At 55.6% G+C, this 21,553-nt stretch overlaps 1 protein-coding gene across 1 annotated transcript; it reads left to right on the top strand.

Moving 5' to 3' along the window:
- The first annotated feature begins 411 nt into the window (after positions 1-411).
- Positions 412-21,344, top strand: PARVG (parvin gamma). The gene is made up of 12 exons (XM_063115607.1): positions 412-517; positions 2,668-2,732; positions 4,557-4,659; positions 5,739-5,879; positions 6,861-6,976; positions 7,976-8,031; positions 9,119-9,141; positions 13,035-13,093; positions 13,306-13,374; positions 15,556-15,657; positions 20,671-20,743; positions 21,235-21,344. Exons 1-12 carry the CDS (start codon positions 439-441, stop codon positions 21,342-21,344), a joined length of 996 nt encoding a protein of 331 aa, XP_062971677.1. The 5' UTR covers positions 412-438.
- The last annotated feature ends 209 nt before the right edge of the window (positions 21,345-21,553 follow it).

Raw genomic sequence — 21,553 nt, 5'->3', positions numbered from 1 at the left:
CCTGACTCGGGCTCAGGGGCCTAGAGTGGACACTGGTTTCTGTCCCCAGGAGCTCGCAGTCTGGGAGATACCATCATCACTATGTTCATCTGCCAGCCCCACACGGGCTGACCCAGAGCAGTGGGCCGCAGGCCCCTTTGTCCTGCCTGATCAGGGGTGGCAGGGGTTCCTGTGCAGGAGAGCGGTGCGCAGTCTGCTGCCCTGTGAAGACTTGCTCAGGCTGTGCCCTGGGCCGTGTGCCTTTCTCTGCCCCATCGCCCTGCGAGGTTTGGCTCCAGCCTCCTCCTGCTTGGGCAGCCTAGGCTGACTCGGTGGCTGGTCCACCGAAGCCAAATCCCACCCTCTCCCCATGCCTCCTGGTCTGCAGTGAATGCTGAGCACCGAGTGAGTTTTGGGCTTCTCTGTCCCCTGCATCCTCCAGGGCAGGCAAGGGAGAAGATGGAGCCAGAGTCCTTCTACAACCTGCTGCAGCTCCCCAAGGAGGTGGACCCGCCGACGCAGGAGGAGCTCCCCCAAGGTGCCAAGCGGGGCTGAGGGTCGGGCCAGGGCGGAGGGGCAGGGTCTGCGTCGCACGAGCCAAACAGGCAGGGCTGGGAACATGCATGGCTTCCCAGTCGCCATCTGCATGCCGCATCCTGCACGCCCCTGCCTATGCCTTCCGCTTCACATTTGACCCCGCTCCTGCTCCTGGGACCTTCCCCGGAGTTACCCCCACATCTCTACCAACTCCCTAGCTCCAGGTTAGTGATGATGTTGGTGACGATGATAAATACTGTTTGCTAAAGTGCAGCATCTCATTGATTCCTGAGGGTGGGCGTCATTTTCACAGGTGAGGAAACCGAGGTTCAGGGAGTGATGTAATGGAGTAATGGGCAACTCTGTTAGTAGGTGGTGCAGCTGGGTTCTGAACCCAGGGACAGTGGCTCCAGAGCTCAGCTGTGCGTGCACAGCACAGCACTGCCTTCCCCTGGCATCTTGCAGGATGTGGCGCTATTGATCTGCTCCCTTTACACATGTGGTCTCTTTAAAAAGCGGGGTGAGGGGCCGGCCATTTAGCTCACTCAGTAGAGTATGGTGTTGATAACACCAAGGTCAAGGGTTTGGATCCCCATACCGGCCAGCAGCCAAGGGGAAAAAAAAAAAGAAGAAGAATAAGAGAAAAAAAGGTGGGGAGGCCATAGGATCGGGGAAATTCGATGAGTTTGGGTCACCCTTTCAGCAAATCTGTTTTACGAGCCCTTGGGGAGGTTGTGACCCCTGCCCCTGCAATCCTCCCCCCCCAGGGAACGGTTCTGGAGAAGCACCCAAAGCTGCCATCGTCCCTGTGTGCCTAAAAGAAACGAATAAACAACACACCAGAAGCAACCCAAATGTCCCAGTGGCAGGGGGAGGCTTCAAGTGAACTCACTAGAATTTATGTGACCAGGAAAGCATCAATACAACGACAAAGAAAAAGGGTGAAATAATTTAAGTGGGTAGAGAAGAAGGCAACTTTTTCTGGATCCTGTGAATGCAGCCCTTCAAAGTGGGCACTGTGGAGTGAGAACCCCAGTGCCACGCGGGTCCCCAGAGAGCGGCTGGCTTCGACCAGAGCCGCCTGGCTGACTTCTCAACTGTCTGGTGTGCACCGTTTAAGATCGGAAAGCATCATGAGGGAAATTGCTGAGTTAGGGTGGTGGGACTGAGTGATTTGAAAAAACATTTATTGTTTGTTTTACGATTGATTAAATACTTAAAGTTCTGGCGAACAGAGCTGGGACACGGGATGATTCAGAGTGGCAAGTAGTCTGTTCCAGGAAGGATGGCACCATATTCACTCATCCACTCACTCACTCACTCATTCATTCACTCACACATTTACTCATTCATTTTCTCATTCATTCATTCACTCATTCATCCATTCACTCATTCATTCTCTCACTCACCCAGTGTTTGTTGGGATCCTGGCCTGTGCCAGGGACATCTGCACGTCATTCTGTTGCCTTCTCCTGTCAGGAGACTCGGGTCCTGTGTCTGGGTAATACTCGAAGGTTTTCAGAGCGTCTGGGAAAAGGCTCCAGCCGGGCCATGGGAGGGGAGGTGCATTTTGTGAATTTCGTCAAGGTTGTCCCATGTTCTGACTCAGTTTCCCCCATGCACATTGGAACTAGCTAATCTAAGAGGTCCCTCTGGACACTGTCATTTTGTGGGTTCCATGAGTCTACAATGGGGGAAGCTGCTGACCATGGCCTTGGGGAATGAGAGCTGTGGGCCTCAGTGGGTGAGCACGTGAGCCTGTTGGCTACACTAGGCCAGGGGCCCGGGCAGCCCTGGGCTGAGTCCCACCTCAGCCCCTCACAGCCTGGTGAACCTGGGCTCGTCACTCACCCTTCTGAGCAGTGGCTCCATTTCATGTGACTGGGCAGGGATGCCAGATAAAGTACAGGACACCCAGTTCAATTTGAATATCAAATAAACAAGAAATAACTTCTGAGTTTGAGTATGTCCCAAAATACAACTATCACAGTGTCTGAGGATGAGTTGGTGTCCCCGAGGGAAACAGGGAAGCAGGGGACCAAGTACCCCTTGGGGCCCGGGTGCCGGGCTGTGCGGGGGACCTGCCAGGAGAGAGTTGCCAAGCGCCTTGCAGGGTCCTCACATACCTGTCATGCCCACCTCTGTTTCTAGGAGGAAAGAAGAGATACCTGCCACCCACTTCCAAGAAGGACCCAAAATTTGAAGAACTGCAAAAGGTACAGCAGCCATCAGCAGCCCTGACTTCTCTGGAATCTGTCTTCTCATCTCATATTCTAGAGGGCAGATGGGGCACCTGTCTCCATGGGGTGGGGACAGAAGCCACTCCCCCTTGACCTCAGAGCGGCAGGTAGTGACCTTGCAGGCCCCTGAGAACCCTGTCGAATGGTTGCATGAATGAACATTTATGGAGCACTGACTATGAACTTATGCATGCAAGCCTCATGAAGGTTGAGAGGGATCTGCTGTCACCTGCATGCCAGGGAGGGGGCAGCAAGGCTTTGAGAGGTGACCTGACCTGTGCAGCACACGTGACAGAGCTGGGGTTTGACCCAGGCCATCGGCGCCAGAGCCCCTGCTCCTATACCTGCTCGGCTGCCCAAGGCAATGGAGAGCTGTGGTGGCAGGAGCAGGCCTGAGTCACCCAGTTCTAAGTTTTCTTCTTGGCCCCAGGTCTGCTGCTGTGACTGCTGGCTGGACCAGCTGGGCGCAGGCAGCCTCGGGCCTCTCTTGCTCGCTGCCCTACTTTCCAGTCTCCATGTGGCCTCTCTGCTGCCTCCTCCAGGGAGGCCTCCTGGCCTACACCACCTTTCCACCCCAGAGACTTTGTGGGCCATTTTCCATCCTCCGTCTCATTCCTTCACTCCCTCCATCCACCTTTCCCACTTCAGCAAACAAGTGCGGTACAGCCCTGTGCCAGGCACTGGGGACACAGAGAAGAACCATCCGTGGTCCCTGATGGAAAACCAGTTGGGAGGTTATCCCAGGAGACAAGAGAGGGAAGGGGCCAACACAGGGGCGAGCTGGCTTTAGCTGTGGGAGCTTAAGCCTGCTGGGGATGCCGGGAGCCAGCTAGAGCAGGCACGTCAGGGCATTCCTACCCAGGTGCTGCCAAAGAGCTGGGGTATTTATGCACCACCACCTGACACCCTTTAGTTAAAAGCTGCTCCCTTAAAGGGGCAAGGCACTATTCTCTGGTGCTCTGGCCTGTTGAGCATAGCAGGGCAGGGTCGGCCTCCAAGCAGCCCCGAGGCAGAGTGGCAGGTGGAAGCTGGGCCAGTGGGCACCACAGTGGTGACATCAGGGGGACTGGGGCAGGACACCAGGAGACCCTGTGTCAGCTCCCTGGGACTGCCACAACAAATGACCACAAACTGGTGGCTTAAACCAGCAGAAAGTCATTGTCTCATAGTTGCGGAGGCCAGAAGTCCTAAATCAAGGTGTCTGCAGGTCACTTCCTTCTGGAGGTTCTGGGTCAGAATCTGTCCCCTGATGCTCTCTCAGCATCTGGGGGCTGCCACACTCCCCCGTGTTCCCTGGCTTGTGGCTGCATCACTCCTCTGTCCAACCCCGTCTTTGCTTTGCCTTCCTCTGTGTTCTGTGACCTGTCCCTGGTTTCCTCCTGAGACGCCTCCAGAAGCACCTTTAACATCCACATTTCTACTGACCATCTCTTTACGGCAATCTAGGCTTTTTCTAGCAAACCATGATCTGATCCTTCCCCATGCTTAATTCCACAGCCACATTCCCAGTTTTAGGTATTTGCTATGTAATACCCCGCTTCCCCATACCAAAACCGCACACACGATGACGACAGCCCCACAGTGCTCATGTTTGTGGTGGAGAGAAGCAGGGGACTGCGGTAGCCCAGAGCAGACCCCTAGCTCAGCCTGGGAGATCAGAGAGGGCTTCCCAGAGGAGGTGCCATTGAACCGGGCCTCGAAGGATGAGTAGGAGTTGGCAGGTGGGAGGAGGGCATCCTAGGCCAGATGCAGGCCCAGGTGGGACATGCCCCCCATCAGCTGTCCCCTTGGGGCCAGCAGGTGCTGATGGAGTGGATCAATGGCACGCTGCTCCCGGAACACATTGTGGTCCGCAGCCTGGAGGAGGACATGTTCGACGGCCTCATCCTGCACCACCTTTTCCGTAAGCAGCTGCTCCCGGGACTGCCCGGGCCTCACCCTGTCCCCCCAACCTGGCTCCTTCAGGCCCCTGGGGAGGGGACAGCTGTCTCATTTCCAGATAGGCCCGAGCTGGGGAGGTGGAGGCCCTGTCCACAGCTCATCAGTGTTTGGACTCAAACCAGGGCTCTGACACCTGGGTCAGTGCTCTTTCCTCCCTAACGCACTGGCTCTTGAACATTTATTGAGCGCCTGCTGTTTTTAGGTGATGGAAGGTAACAAAGAAGCCCACCATCCTTGCTCAGAGGCTGCTGGAGAGAAAACAGGCAGCGGAGGCAGGGCTGGGCTCCTGCCCACGTTCCTCCCTCCGTCTGGGAGTGTTCATGTCAGGGTCACCTCCCAGGCTCTGGCAAGTCTTACCCACCAGCTCCAGAGTCACTGTTGCATGGGCCTGTCTGGTCTAGAGGTCTGTCCTCTGCACACAACTGGTCCTGGAGGGTAGAGACAGGCCCAAGTCCATGTCCTCAGAGCCTGGCCTGAGCCTTTGCTGCAATCTTGGTAGATGGGCTACTGTCCTGCTGGCCGTGGCTAGCGCTTCCTGGGCACTGCTCATGTGCCAGGTGCCATTCGTCCTCAGAACAATTCTATGCTGTTAATATCCCCGTTTTACAGATGGGCAAACTGAGGCCTTGAAAAGCCTAGTCACTCGTCCAAGTTCTCCCAGTGAAAGCAGGGGTGTCAGGATACGAGCCTAGGAATGTAGGTCTTAACTGCCAGGCCCCACCACCCTGCAGAAATAAAGTGACATGGCTGTGTAGGGGGCAGTGCTGCAGGCCCAGGGCTGGTCAGAGTGAAAGAGCCAGGGAGGGCAGCTCAGAGGGCCGCCAGCTGCCCACATTGCATGGCCTGTGCGCCCCATTGATGCTGTTTCATGGGCAGATGGGGATCTCCCAGGGAGCTGGTGAGCACTCTGGTGAGGCTGTGGGTCTGGCCCAGGGCCTAACACCAGGAATGTGCTCCCAGGCTCAGCCTTCCGGGGGGTCCCCGTGGCGCCCTCCTGTGCTGCCCTCCCTAGGGACCCTCACCGCCCTCTCCTGCCCTCAGAGAAGCTGGCAGCACTCAAGTTGGAAGCAGAGGAGATCGCCTTGACTGCCGTGAGCCAGAGGCGCAAGCTTGCAGTGGTCCTGGAGGCCGTGAACCGGAGCCTGCAGGTGGAGGAGCAGCAGGCCAGGTGGAGCGTGGAGAGTATGTGGGGCCTCGGCCTGGGGAGGGCGAGGGCAGCCTGGGCCCTCCTGCACCAGGCTTCTCGTTGGCCCAGAAGCTCTCTTATCCTCCTCCCCAGGCCTGAGGAGCAGCCCGGGGGCTGCAAGGAGGCAGAAGCCTCAGGCAGCCAAGAGAGTGGGCACAACACCGGGCACAATGCCGGGCATCTGGTTGAGGAGCGAACGGCCCAGCATGCTTCTGTGTCTTGAAGGAGTTTCTGCTCAAGGCGCAGCCCGAGGATAGCAGTCTTGGCAGCCACTATTGAGTTCCAAGTGCCACAACACACCCATCCGCCTTGCCAGATGGGCACTAACAGGCCCATTGTATTAACTCATTTAAATGATGTCTTCAGTGCCTGCTTGTAAAAGATGAGATTGTGCAAAGCACCTAGACTGCCCATGGGCGGTTTGGTACAGATTTCCCTCCACTCGATTCTCTTATCCTCCCTGCATTCCAGAGGAGGAGACCAAGGCTGAGGGAGTCAAGCAGCCCCTCCAAGCCTGGGTGGTGATGATGTAGCAGAGGCAGTTTCCAAACCTGGCTTTCGAGAGCCCTGGCAGTCACGACTATGTTCAAAGTGTCACAGTCAATGCCTGATGCTGATAATGTTGATCCTGAATTAAGTCACATTCAGCTTAAACCTAATGATGTTTTGACCAATGCCCTGCTGTAGGACGTTTTGTTATTTCCAATTGTAAACAACGCTGAAGCGAACTTCTTTGTGTCTAAAGTCCTGTCCATAAGGGGGGCTGTATGTTTGGGCAGTATTCACAGCAATGGGATGACAGGGGCAGAGTGTGTTTATCTTTAGGTTCTGAATTCATATCTCCAGATCTCTGCTTTCCACAAGGCTGGACACAGCCTTCCTTGGTTTGCAGAGGGTCATTCTGATGACAGGAAGCCTCCATGTGGCTGTGGTGCTGGCGGCCCCTCGGCTCTGACCTGTGCTCCTCTCCCCTCTAGCCATCTTCGGCAAGGACCTGCTGGCCACCTTGCACCTCCTGGTGGCCCTGGCCAAGCACTTCCAGCCTGATCTGCCCCTCCCGGCCAACGTGCAGGTGGAGGTCATCACCATCGAGGTAATGCACCTGGCCCGAGGGCTTCGTATGCATCGCGGGGCCACGTAGCCCTGCCCTGGGGCATGCTGCAGTGGAGGGGGCTGGACCAGGCTGAGTCCAGGGTGTCACGAGGAATACCAAATCCTGCCAGACAGCAATGGGGGCCTGGGCTGGAGCTATGGGTGGGATGGCAGCTGAGGGGCTGGCAGAGGCCCAGCAGGGACACGAGGAAATCTGTGAGACGGCCATTCCCACTTGACCTCAGCAGGATGGTGACCCATATCATGCAAGCCACATGCAGCCATCTGTTCATGGCCATTCGGGAGTCTCCACACTGCTGAGTCAAAACCACTGCCGTCGCCTCTACATTGTTGACTCTCATTTGCAAACTGACGGCTGTGAGATGCCTGGTCTCCTGTCCCACCCATGGGCTCTCCCTAGCGCATGCACTACCTGAGCTGTAGTTAATGCTCAGGAAGCCGTGGCTTCCCTCTCCAGGTGGACTCTGAACAGCACAGAGAGGGACCTCACCTGCTCGTCTTCTCGTTTTCACTCTGCAGCTCCCGGGTCCCTGGTGAGCAGGGCTGACCCTTGCCTCGCCCCAGCGGAACAAGCCAAGTCCAGCCAAGCCCAGTCACAATTCATTCCTACTTTTTAAAAAAATCATCGATTAGGGCCGAGCCCGTGGCGCACTCGGTAGAGTGCTGCGCTAGCAGCGCGGCGACGCTCCCGCCGCAGGTTCGGATCCTATATAGGACTGACCGGTGCACTCACTGGCTGAGTGCCGGTCACGAAGAAACGACAAAAAAAAAAAAAAAAAAAAAAAAAAAAATCATCGATTAAAAGTCTCCACCAAGCAGTCCTGTGGTTCTTGTATAAATTAGAAGTGACTTCATTCATTCACTCATTCATTCATTCATCCCTTGGTGCTGTTTGGCCGCCACAGGCTTTTTCAATGGTGGACGTGGGCCCCAGAGTTTTCCGGGATTACTCAGTTTCTTCCCCTTTTTTCTTTCTTAGAGCACCAAGAGTGGTCTGAAGTCAGAGAAGTCGGTGGAACAGCTCACCGAATGCAGGTGAGGGGCTGGGGTGTGCAGGTGTGGGCGCCGGGCCTGGGGCGGGGGGAGTGAGGGGCAGATCTGCCGACCTCCACGGGGAGGGCCCTCACATGCTGTTGGCTTCCTCTCAGCCCCCCAAAGGGCCGCACTGACCCCTCCGTCCTGCTGCAGCACCCAGGAGCCCTTCCGTCTCACAGGCCCTGCTCCAGGTCCCTGCCTGTCCCCTCCTGGCCATGCTTCTCCATTCCCTGGGGTGGGGGGCCCCTGGGTTTGGGATGCAGTCTCTATCCAGTGAATCACAGAGCCTTTCTCTGGTGCAAGCAGAATGTTTCTCTGTCCTTGCAAAGTTGCGGGAGCTGCAGAGGGACCTCTGTCCTCCTGGCAGCAATGGCCTTTGTGCCAAGCCCTGGGCCAGTGTCTCAGCCTGCTGGTCTCCACCCCCAGTTGGTCCGACTCCCTTCTCAAGGGCCATGGTCAGAGAGCTTTGGCTTGCTCAGGACCCAGAAACCTTTGCTTCTGTGGGGTGGGGGTGGGGCTGAAAATCTAATAACAAAATCAGAGAAAAATCACTCACTCAAAAACAGTGAAAATGGACACAAGAGAGGATATACTGTATGTTTTCATCGACATAAACTTCTAGTACAGGCAAAACCTATTGATGGCAAGAGAAAGCCAAGCCGTGCTCATCTCTGTGTGCAGGGGGTGGGGAGCGATGGGAGAGGAAGGCACACTGGGGCTGGAAGGTCCTGTATCTTACGGAGTTGGTGACCACACAGGTGTGTGTACGTAAAAGTGCACGAGCTGTGAGCTAATGATTTGTGTGCTTCATTGTATGCAGGATGTAACACACCTGGAATAAAGCACAACTACAAAAACCACAAAATCTGAATGCCCCTAGGTGTGGAAGCCTCAGGAGAGTCCAAGCCCCCTTTTGCCCTTTGCTTTCCACAACGCCCCCACCTGTCACCTGCCCTGCCTGCAAAGCTGCTGCGAAGATGGGCTCGCCAGTCTCTTTGCAGCTGTGCCAGCACTGAGTCTTGTCATGTGGGTCTGCAGACTTTTTTTAACCACGTGTTTGCTTTTCCCTCCACAATGTCCCCTTTAGCATAGACAAGGACCAACCTCCGAGTGAGTACTTTCATAATTTGATGAACCCTTTTACTTTCTGATGTGTGTTGGTGCGGATGTGTAGGGATGAAGGCTTAATTGCTGGTGTTCTCGCTCATTTCCCTGTGGGCTGCTGGTTTATCTCAAGCCTTGTTCTTATCCATTTGTTCTCCTCTGTCTGTCTGTCTGTCTGTCTGTCCAGAGGGCTGTCTGCGCCTTCTCAGGATATTGTTCCTTTGGGGAGAGGGATTTATAATCCATATAGGCAGCAATGGTGGAGTCATTAAGTGTGTGGGCTCTCATGCCACAAGGCCCAGGTTCAAATGCTAATTCTCTCACTCATTAGCCACATGAGCCTGGACAAGGGTCTTAACCTGTCTGTCTGTGCTTCAGTTTCCTCATATGGCAAATGGGGTTAATAATGGCAAGCACCTCTTAAATTGGTGGTGAGGCTTAAAGGAAATGATTTGTAAATGTGTTTAGCACATGGTGAGTGCTCAACAGTGAGTGTTCAATAATGTGGCTGCTGCTCATGTGACAGAGCTGTTCAGCAATCAGTGGACTGATCCACGTGTTACTTCTTTCATACATCTATTCCTTGGTCAGTTGGTCTGGCCAGCTGTTCATGCACCCATCCATTTATCCATCCATCCATCTATCCATGCATCCATCCACCAGCTCATCCATCCACCAACCACACATCCACCCACCAACCACACATCCATCCATCCATCCGTCCATCCATCCATCCATCCATCTATCCATCCATCCATCCACCAGCTCATCCATCCACCAACCACACATCCACCCACCAACCACACATCCATCTATCCATCCGTCCATCCATCCATCCATCCATCTATCCATCCGTCCATCCATCCATCCATCCATCTATCCATCCGTCCATCCATCCATCCATCTATCCATACATCCATCCACCAGCTCATCCATCCACCAACCACACATCCACCCACCAACCACACATCCATCCATCCATCCGTCCACCCATCCATCTATCCATACATCCATCCACCAACCACACATCCACCCACCAACCACACATCCATCCATCCATCCGTCCATCCATCCATCCATCCATCTATCCATGCATCCATCCACCAGCTCATCCATCCACCAACCACACATCCACCCACCAACCACACATCCATCCATCCATCCATCCATCCATCTATCCATACATACATCCACCAGCTCATCCATCCACCAACCACACATCCACCCACCAACCACACATCCATCCATCCATCCATCCATCCATCCATCCATCTATCCATCCATCCACCAGCTCATCCATCCACCAACCACACATCCACCCACCAACCACACATCCATCCATCCATCCGTCCGTCCATCCATCCATCCATCCATCTATCCATCCATCCATCCACCAGCTCATCCATCCACCAACCACACATCCACCCACCAACCACACATCCATCTATCCTTCCGTCCATCCATCCATCCATCCATCTATCCATCCGTCCATCCATCCATCCATCTATCCATACATCCATCCACCAGCTCATCCATCCACCAACCACACATCCACCCACCAACCACACATCCATCCATCCATCCGTCCACCCATCCATCTATCCATACATCCATCCACCAACCACACATCCACCCACCAACCACACATCCATCCATCCATCCGTCCATCCATCCATCCATCCATCCATCTATCCATCCGTCCATCCATCCATCCATCCATACATCCATCCACCAGCTCATCCATCCACCAACCACACATCCACCCACCAACCACACATCCATCTATCCATCTGTCCATCCATCCATCCATCCATCCATCTATCCATCCGTCCATCCATCCATCCATCCATCTATCCATCCATCCATCCACCAGCTCATCCATCCACCAACCACACATCCACCCACCAACCACACATCCATCTATCCTTCCGTCCATCCATCCATCCATCCATCTATCCATCCGTCCATCCATCCATCCATCTATCCATACATCCATCCACCAGCTCATCCATCCACCAACCACACATCCACCCACCAACCACACATCCATCCATCCATCCGTCCACCCATCCATCTATCCATACATCCATCCACCAACCAAACATCCACCCACCAACCACACATCCATCCATCCATCCGTCCATCCATCCATCCATCCATCTATCCATCCGTCCATCCATCCATCCATCCATACATCCATCTATCCATCCATCCATCCACCAGCTCATCCATCCACCAACCACACATCCACCCACCAACCACACATCCATCTATCCATCCGTCCATCCATCCATCCATCCATCCATCTATCCATCCGTCCATCCATCCATCCATCTATCCATACATCCATCCACCAGCTCATCCATCCACCAACCACACATCCACCCACCAACCACACATCCATCCATCCATCCGTCCATCCATCCATCCATCCATCTATCCATGCATCCATCCACCAGCTCATCCATCCACCAACCACACATCCATCCATCCATCCATCCATCCATCCATCCATCTGTCCGTCCATCTATCATTCGTCCATCCACCCTCCATCCATCATCCATCATCCTCCATCCATCCATCCATCTGTCCATCTATCTGTCCATCCATCCATCTCCATTCATCCGTCCATCCATCATCCATCCTCCATCCATCCATCCTAACACTATTTTTTCTCCCCGCACCCTCCCCACTAAGGACACAGAGCTGTGTGGGCAGGGAGTGTTACGGGGGGCACCTCACCCACAGAAGTAGAAATAATGACCTGTGAGGGGCTTCTGAGAACAGGGCTGAGGGGGGCAGAATAGGAGGTGGAAGGAGGGGAGGAGCAGGGAGGGCTGGTCTGTGTCTGTGTGGGGGGAGGCAGCCTGAGGACATGGGGAGCTGCCCAGGGAGAAGAGCATGAGGGTGGCTGTTGCATAGACACAGGGCAGGGCGTCTTCTGAGAACATACTTGCCTCTTGTTTCCTGGCTCCTTTAGTGACACAGTTTCCCTGACCACAGGCTGGGAGGTCTGGAGGGGACAATGGTGTTTCTGCCATGTTTACTGGTTTATGGGGCATTTTAATGTGCATGCTGCTATCTCGTGTGACCTCCCTCTTCATGAATGAGGGAACTGAGGCACAGAGAGGTGAAGTGACTTCTCAGAGTCACACAGCTGCTGCATGGCAGAAATCAAAGGTAAACTCAGGCCAGTCTGGGTTGTTCAGTGTCTGAGGACCGGTGTTCCCATGGGAGGTGCGTTAGCTGCAAGTAACAGGAACCCAGCTTGGGCGCAAAGGGCGTGAATCTGAGGACCCAGGGCCTGAGGCACCAAGATGCCCCTTCTGTTCCCAGGCCCACAGCAGTGACTCAGCTGCTGAGGGAGCTGGCCTTCTGCACACTGCGGGGTCAGATGCTCTGGGAGGGCCCCACATCCTCACTCTGCACTCCAGAAACCCTGAGCTGGCACAGCTCCCAGGACCTGTGGAGTGGAGCGGGGACCTGGGTGGAAGGAGGGCCAGCTCCCAGTGGAGGGGTGGTGGCTGAGCAGGCACGGTCACAGAAAGGACGCTGCAGAAAGGACAGCTGTTTACTGAAGTCCTACTGTGTGCCCAGTCACCATGCAAGCCTGTGTATTATCTGCTGTCAAATTTGATTTCTGCAATGACTCCACCTAGAAAGTATTATCAGCTGTACGTTATAGAGGAGGAAACTGAGGCACAGAGAGGGGAGGATATTTCCCTTGGGCCACACAGCCAGGGGAGCAGTGACTCAAACCCAGTCCCATTTTATTCAAGAACCGTGATAGAAAACTCCCTCTGGATGGGTTATTCTGAGAAACTTTTGTGGAAAAATTCCCTGTGTGGCACAAAGGTAATAGCATCGTAATGAGGTGTTTTTTGGGTCTGTGTCTGCAGAGGACGTCTTTGATGAATTATTTAAGCTGGCTCCAGAGAAAGTGAACGCCGTCAAAGAGGTAGGACAGATTAAAGCTCTCAGTGGCTCTCTGGCCCCCCCACCCACCCACTGCCCACCTGCGCTGTGTCTCCAGGGGCATAGGGGAAGGAATGGGCCCTCGCTCCATGCCTGCTGTGTGTGGGGTGGGGGTCAGGGGGCTTTCTGTCACCCCAGACAGGAAGGTTGCAAACCAGAGCCCCTGGGGCTGGGCCCTTGTTCCTCCTTGGCTAGGCCATCATGGACTTTGTCAACCAGAAGCTGGGCCGCCTGGGCCTGTCCGTGCAGAATCTGGACACCCAGGTAGGGACTCTTGTGGGGTCCCCGGCAGGGAAGGGCTGCTGGGTGCGGGGAGGAAAGAGGATTCCACAGGGCCCCAGGAACTGGCCGTGTGGCTGTGTGGGAGCATCACCTCTCGAAGCCTTGGGGTCCTCCTCTCCAGTGGGGGGTGTTGCTGGCAGGCAGCGTCACCCGTGGGGGACACTGTGGGGATCCCACGCGCAGTGACCATGGTAGTGCTCTACAAGGCTGGAGTCATCTCTGCTGTTATTGCTTTTTCATCGTTATACATTTTTTCAGAATTAACCTGAGACTCTCAGACACTGAGCCGCAAAGCATATGAGTCTTCCCGACGCAATGGTGCTCACTCAAACAGGTTTATTAGGCCTGTGCCCTGTGCCAGACATTGCCGCAGGTGCCAACGTGGCCCTGCTGACTATGGGTTCTGTGTCTGTCACCAGCAACCCAGGAGCTCAGCCCACACAGCTGACCCAAGCCCAGTTCTCCCAGGGGGCAGGAACAGAATCAGGGGGCATCAGCATTGCACAGTCAGCCACAGCTTTCCACAGTGGTGCCATGTCCCCAGTGTTCCCTCAAGACGGGGGTACAGAGGTGTAGAGAAGGTCACCGCCAGCCTGGGTCTTCAGGGTGGCCATGGAGCCTTCTGGACACCAGGTGGCCTCAACTAGACGTGGTGGTGTAGGCATCGGGCCACCCGAGTTCTGCTGTGTGGCGGGGGGTGGTCTGGTCGTAGATGGCCTGAACAGTTTATGACAATCTTAGCGAGAGCTGCCGACCTCTTAGACACCCTCTGGATGGGCATTCGCCAAGGAGGGGTGGGGTCTCATACTCCCGTGCCTGGTACCTACAACCAATAAAGCCCTCACTAGGTGCCAGGCCCTGAGCAAAGTGCTTTCCGTACATTCACTCAGAGAATCCTCCCAGCAATGCTCTGGTGTGGGAACTGATACTATCGCATTTTACAGACAAGAATGCTAAGGCACAGAGAGGTTGATTAACGTGTCCAAAGTCACACAGTGATTAAGTGCTGGACCTGGGATTTATATCCAGGCAGCTGGGGCCAGAATCTGTGCTCCCAACCAACTTGCATAGCGGCCACGAGAGAGGTTTGTGCGTGATACGGTGTGGTGACATGGCGGGGTAGAAATAAAAGACTCCAAAGCCAGATACACATGTGTTTCCATCCCGCCTCTGCCACTTACGACCACCTCCACATGAGCTGCGTGACCTTGGGTGAGTTACTAGGCTTCTCTGAACCTCAGGCTCTTCTTATAAAATGGGTGCCAGGATACCAGCTCCACAGAATCATGATATATGAGACGCTAAGCAACCGGGTGTTTAGTACCTGGCACATGTGGACACCCAGTAAGTGGTAGATTTGTGGTTTATTATATTTTCTATGGGTATAAACAGGATGGTTCCTTGGATTTACATACCGCCTGTTTCATTTTTCTCTTGGTAAAATAATGCATTCAGAGGACAGTGGTGCCCGCAAGGATGCTATTTAGACACTTGAACAGAAGGGATGCCGAAGCCCCCGGTATTCCTGTTGTATTACCAGGGAATATCTGCAAAAAACATTTCAGGCCAAACTAATAATGTCAGAACAGACTTAATATGAGGAAATTCCATTAAGGACTTCTAGGGGCGCTTTCTCCTCCAATATCCAATCTTGTGTTTTGTATCTTTGAAGAGATTCAATAGGATTATATTAGCATATGATGTGCTGGTGGCAGGGATGATGGTTTTATCTCTGAACACACAGACAGAACAGACAGAAATATTAATGGGGCAGCCAGCAAGATGAGCCCGGTGCACTGTTCTCTGCCTTTTCCTGGTGGGATAATTCTACACTTAACTCTCTTTTCTCCTGTGCGTCCATAGCTTGTGGAACGGTATGTGTTTACAAACTGATATGAGGCTACCCCACAGCAAGTTTAGAAATAGCTCTTTGTATTGAACACGCACCATGTACCAGGCAGCCTGTAACTGCTTTATACCTGCTGTTTTCAACAACCCTGAGAGGTCAGGAGTGTCGTTCCCGTTTCTCAAGAAGAAACCTGAGGCTCAGAGAGGTCGTGCCGCTTCCTCAGGGCCACACGGCTGTGAGAGGCTGAGCGGGGCCTGCTGGCCCTCTGGCTCCAGCCCCTCCCGCACCTGGGCCCCCAGCCCCTGCCTCTGTAGTTTGCAGATGGGGTCATCTTACTTTTGCTGATTGGACAACTGGAAGGCTTCTTCCTGCATTTAAAGGAATTTTACCTCACTCCCAGCTCTCCTGTGGAAATGGTAAGTTTTCCAAAGATTTCCCTTGTTGTTCTGCCTCTGGGTGGACAGACCTATGGAACTGGCACAGCCAGTGTTTGTTCATTCACTTCTAGGGGAAGTAAAGGGTGGAGGGAAGTTTGTCCATACGTCTGCCATCCATCCATCCATCCATCTGCCTGTTGGTCCATCCATCCCCCCACCCACCCACCCATGCACCTGATCCCTCATTCCCCGAGGGCCTGTTTGGTGTCAGGCCCTGGGCTGTGTGGGACATAAAGACAATCCAACACAGCTCCTGCTTTGAAGGACCTTCCAATCTACACCCACTGTGCTCCCGATGCTGTGTGGTCTTCCAGGGCCACAATGGTGTGCTGGTTCCTGGTGCATGAGGCACAGGGGGGACCTGAAAGAGTGGTTAAAATAATCTAAATAAATAAAGAAGTCAGGAGAGGCATCGTATCAGAGGTGACACAGGAAGTTGGTGAGAGTTTGGTCTGCAGAGTTGACAGGAAAGGCACCTGGAGAGGAGGGAACAGTGTCAGCAAAGGCTCAGGGGGGTGACAACAGGAATGTCTCAGGGAGGTGTCCGTGGTCCATCTGGCTGCAGGAGATGGGAGGGAGCCTGGAGGTTGGTGGGCTGGAGGGAGGGGCTGTGGCCTGACAGGAAGAGGGACGGGGAGGATGAGGAAGCAGAGGGGGTGAAGAGGGGAGGTAGAAGCGACCCGGGGAGACCCCTGCCCCACGTGAAGCCCTCAGCGCCTCTCCAGCTCCTGGCCAGGCCCCCGTATAGGGCTGTGCAGTTCCTTGAGCTCAAGGCACTCTCCCACCTCTGGGCCCTCGCACAGGCTGTTCCCCTGCTGGGAATGCGCTTTCTACACGGTAGACCTGCCCAGGGAGGCGAGAGATTCTCCCTACTTTCCAAATGAGGAAACTGAGGCCTGCAGGAGGCAGAGATTTATCCATTGTCTGGCAGAGGGAAGGATGCTCCCTGCTGCGTGAGAGGCCTGGCTTCTGGCTCCACCACCAACTCAACGTCCGCCCCTCAGGCCACACGGGTAACAAGAGTTTGGCGACCTATCCCAGTGGGAGCCCGGAGGGCCACATGGTCCCTGGTTTCCTTGTCCTGCCCCGCACCCTAGACGTCAGCCCTCCAGGGGGTGACCCTAGAGGCTTTCTGGAGGTCTGCCCAGGACTCAGGCGGCCAGCTTATCTCTGCCCACACCAGGGTCCCCATGGCCCAGGGCAGGAGTGAGGCTTTATCTCTGCGCAGCAGTGAGGCTTTTTCTAAAGAGGCAGAACGCCAGGCAGGGCCGGATGTCCATTCTCAGGGCCAGCCTTTGGGGCTGTTTCTAGGGAGGGAAAGGTTTCTGTCCCCTTTCACACACCAGTGCCTCCCCGGGGAGGGAGGGAGCCCACGGCCCCGGTGCCGGATCAGGCCTCTTGCAGTCTAGGTCTCCCCCAGGGGACCCCCATCAGACTCTCCCCACCTGGGGCTCATCCAGGTCCCTCTCCTCCCCGCACCCCAGCCCCTGCCTGTCCAAGGCTTCACGCAGAGCCTCCCCCCAGGTGCCCCCAGCACTCCAGGCCCAGAGTGGTCAGCCCTGCCCACCCCCAGCCACATACCGTCCTCCTGCCCCCAGACCCCTGGCCACAGCCGTTCGCATGGCCTCCGCCCAGGCCGTTCTCTCCTGTTGGCTTCCCAGCTGCCTGCCCAGGGGTCAGCCTTTCGCGAGCCCTGAATCATGGCTCCTCTCACATTCCCTTGGGGTTAACACCTGGCCTCACCGGCCTTTACCCCAGGTCATCCTCCGTCCACAGCCCTGCACGGGCGGGGACGGGGCACGGCTGTATCTGCATCTTACGGGAGGGCAACTGAGGCTCGGGAGGCTGAGGGGCTTGTCCAGGACCCCTCAAGTCTCCCACCAGGACGGCTGCTGACCTCAGCCTGCCGTCCTCCCTGGCCACCCTGGAGACACGGGCCTCAGTGGCGTGGTCTTGCCCTCCCAGGCAGCGGGGCGCTCTCAACTTGAAGGTGGATGCAGCTTACAGAATCCCTGATTTTAGAACCTGCTTCTGAACGCAAGCCAGATTAGATGTGGGGAGAAGCAACAGCCTCTGCGCTCAGAACCCAGGAATGAATCTTTACAGCGTGTTGTGGGACATCTCAGCGGCGGGAACGTATAAAAATGCTGAAGAAGTCGTCAGCTGGGGAGGCGGGAGCAGCAGCCCTGCGGAAGGCGGGCACCTGCCGAATGGTTATCTCGGCAGAGTAGCCTCTCGAAATTGGATTTCTCATGATCAGACCTTGCTTGCCAGGGGTGTTTATGCGAGATTGTCATTCGTTAAGGGAATGGAAGTTAGGGACACAGGGAGAGAGGTGATCAGCTGCTCTGCAGAAATCAAACCACCCGAGCCAGGAATGTCTGCTTCCTCCCACGGTCGGTTATTTCTCCCCAGGAGGATCTGAGCGGGTCCTCCCGGGCCGTAACCTTCCCTCCACTCCGTGGAGCCGGGTAGTTTCTACTTCATTATCTCAAACCGTGCCCGGAAGAAAAATGGTACTTCGGGTAGAGCATGGTGAGAAGGTTCTGGAGCCGGGGACAGCTCTTCCTGGGAGAACGTCCCGGCTCAGACTGACCATCGTTGAGAACAAGTACGACACGCAGAAGCAAATGGGACCGTTTGGGTGGCCAGCAGCGATTTCCGAAGCATATAGCTGCACACGGGCACAGAGCTGGCCAGTGTTTGGCTCCTGGTGTACGGCCAGCACAGAGCAGATGCTCAATAAATGTTACTTAAATGACTGAATGAACCAAGGGTTTTCAACGCACTGGGCCCACGAGGTGCTCTGTGACAAATGGGTTCTATGGTCAAACAAGCTGGGGAAACATGCAGTCTTGAAGGTTTGTGATGCACACTAACAAGTTCAAGTCTCCGAGAAGTCCTGCAGCAGAGGCTTCCAGATTGCTCTGTTTAACCCGACAGTTTCCAAAACTGTTTGGCCACAGACACCCTCTCCCTTTCCATCCTGGATTGTGCTTCAGGAGATGCCGGCCCATCCGTATGTCAGAGGCAGGGCTTCAAGGCGGGAGAGCACGGTGCTGAGTCCAGAGGCTCCGTGTCTGGTTCTCACTGTGACATTTACTCTGTGACGATCAGTCTGCAAATAATGTTCATGATGAGAATATGGACAAAGTCAACAATTGCAATCCTCATGTCCCAGGATGTCCTGGCCTCGGGGGAAGACTTGGGGACACAGTAACAGGAGCAAGCGGTGGAGCTCTGGACTGCTCGCCCTGAGATTTCCTCCTACCTTGGTCTGGACCTCCGCAGAGGTGTGCCCACCTGCTTGGGAGCATGGGCACTGTGCGATAGCCTTGGTTTCCTCTTCTTGACCAACTAGAGAGGGCACAGCCTGCTGGGCCAGTGGTCCAGCCTCGCCCATGCTGTCTTTTACATCTTGGACCTACCCCCCATTTCAACAGCTCTGTCCCTTCAATGCCCCACCCACAACACTCCCAGGTAGTGGAGGACTCTGCTCACCTGCCTCCTGGCTGCTGCACCTTCACCGTCCCCACCTTCAGATCTTGCTTTGTGACTTCAGTTCTGTGTTCACCATCACAGCTGATCCACATGGCAGCCTTGAAGAGGCAGGCTGGCAGATGTTATTCCCACTGTACAGATGAGGAAACTGAGACCCAGCCAGGATATGTGACTTGTCTGAGGTCATACACTTAGGGCAGGGGTGGGGGACAGTATATACACATCCCAGCCAGGTCCCACCTCCTCCGGCCCAGACCCACCAGGCAGTGACCAGAGGTGGCCTGGGCAGGGCTGGAGTCCCCGATGAGCCTTGCTTGGCCTTGCTCATCTGATGCTCAGCCAGCTGGCCTCTTGGCCCCTGGCCGGGTTGCCATGGGAACTACCTGGCCTGTTGGAAGCATGAAGTGGGGCTAGGATGGCTGGCAGATGGGGAGGGAGCAGGACCAGGTTTGGCTGGCCACCAGGCTGGGATGTCCAGCGCCCACAGTGGATCTCTGAGACCATTGAAGGAAGGACCTGTCTGAGGGGGTTTGTCCTGCTTTAATCCACTTGCAATTTGGGGGTTTGTCCTGCTTTAATCCACTTGCTGTCTTTCCACCACACCAGTTTGCTGCCCCAGGGAGAAGGGCAGGGGTCTACTTTGGTTGTATCTGGGACCTGAGGGAGAACCTAAAAATGAAAAGCGAGGAGACCCCACTGAGGGAGGGTGTGTCTGAGCCAAGGGCAGGCAGAGCTCTGGGCTCCCACCAGTACCCCATAGCAAGGCACTGGGGGAACTCGGAGAACTGGGGAAGCCCCCTTTGCAGGTAAGCGAGGGGGTCCGGGTGGCAGTGACCGAGCTGGAGTCTGACCCCAGGTGGTCATGACTTATGCCGGGGAACTCTCCACTTTACAGGGAGTCATGTCTGAGGGTCCAGCCCAAGGAGAGGGGTGGCTGAGACGACAGCCACCTGGGCAGGGGTAGCTCCTCCAGTCTCCAACTTGGTTTGCATGGGCGTCAAAGTGAGACAGACCTGGTTCTGGCACTTTCTATCTCGTGAGCTCAGATGAGCCCTTGGCCACTCTGAGTCTCAGTTTCCTAACTGTGCGTTGCCCATGGAAACTCAGCTGTTTCTGAGGGGGTCTGTTCCATCCATGAACTCTTGCTCCTTTCCCTGGCTAAGACCCTCACCTTGCAGGACTCACCACCAGGTGTCACCTTCACCAGGAGGTTTTCCCTGGTCCCCTTCCTCCAGCGTTAGTGACTACCTTTCCCACTAGAGGTGCCCTTTGATGCACACATGTGCCAAGTGTGTGGCGCCTGCTCAGAGCAAGGCCTGTGAGTGCTGCAGACCCCTCATGTGAGGGAGTGAGCTCCCCGTCTGTGGGGGCTGGCATTTGGGCTGACATGCTTTGACATCACGGGTAATGAGATGGGCTGGCCCTCGGGGCTCAGGGCCTGGGCTGGGGCCGCCTCGCTTTGCCACACCTGATGGGACCCTGTTGTTTCAGCTGCACAACGTCACGCTGGCCCTGGAAATGCTGAAGGACGACGGCCTGCTCAGCTACCCCATCAGCCCTGAGGGTGAGTGCCTGGCAGGCGTGGGCACTGCGGCCTGTAACTGGGGCGAGGGTCACAGACGGGGTGCAGGGCGGGGCGGGGGGGCAGATGAGCGGATGTGGTCTGGGCCTCCTTACCTGGCTTGCCCAGGTTTCCTAAGAGGGGGCACTGCAGCTGCCGCTTCCACCTGCCCCAGTGGAATGTGGGGTGGGGGGCCAAGGTCCCTGGGGACAGGCTGTCTGAAGAAGCCAGACCCCGAGGAGTTGCTGTGTTGGGGGGCACCACGGACGGGTGCACAGGAGGATGGGACAGGAAGAAGAGGCAGGCAGGGTCATGTGGTAGGCACTGGGGCTCAGGCCTAGTGTGACCAGCTGTCCCGGTTTGCCAGGGCCTCTCCCTGTGCTAGCTCTGGAAGTCCCACATCCCAGGAAAGTCCTCAGTCCCGGGCAAACCTGGACGGTTGGTCACCCTCCCACCCAGGCCTGACCAGCTCACTCCTGCCCTCTGGCCCGCAGACATTGTGGACAAGGACAGCAGGAGCACGCTGCGGGTGCTCTACGCCCTGTTTTCCAAACACAAGCTGAAAGCAAGCGCGGACGGGGCGGCCCACGGCACCTCGAGCTGACGTCCCTGCCCTAGAAGCTGCTTCCCAGAGCTTGCCTGCCGGGCCCAGCTGCAAGGCCCGAGGTCATGGGGTCTCCCCACAGTCCAGCCGTGTTCCTGTGTGTTTGTGACATGTCTTCCCTCCCACCCTGTCCCCTGTTTCTATCTGTCTGAGTATCTTTGAACCCACCAAATGTGGATCTGTTTCAAGCCAAGCTCTGGCCTTGCCCA

This window comes from Cynocephalus volans, chromosome 12, assembly GCF_027409185.1.
Source record: "Cynocephalus volans isolate mCynVol1 chromosome 12, mCynVol1.pri, whole genome shotgun sequence".
Taxonomy (NCBI): Eukaryota; Metazoa; Chordata; class Mammalia; order Dermoptera; family Cynocephalidae; genus Cynocephalus; species Cynocephalus volans.
This window is presented reverse-complemented; position numbering and strand designations above follow the sequence as displayed.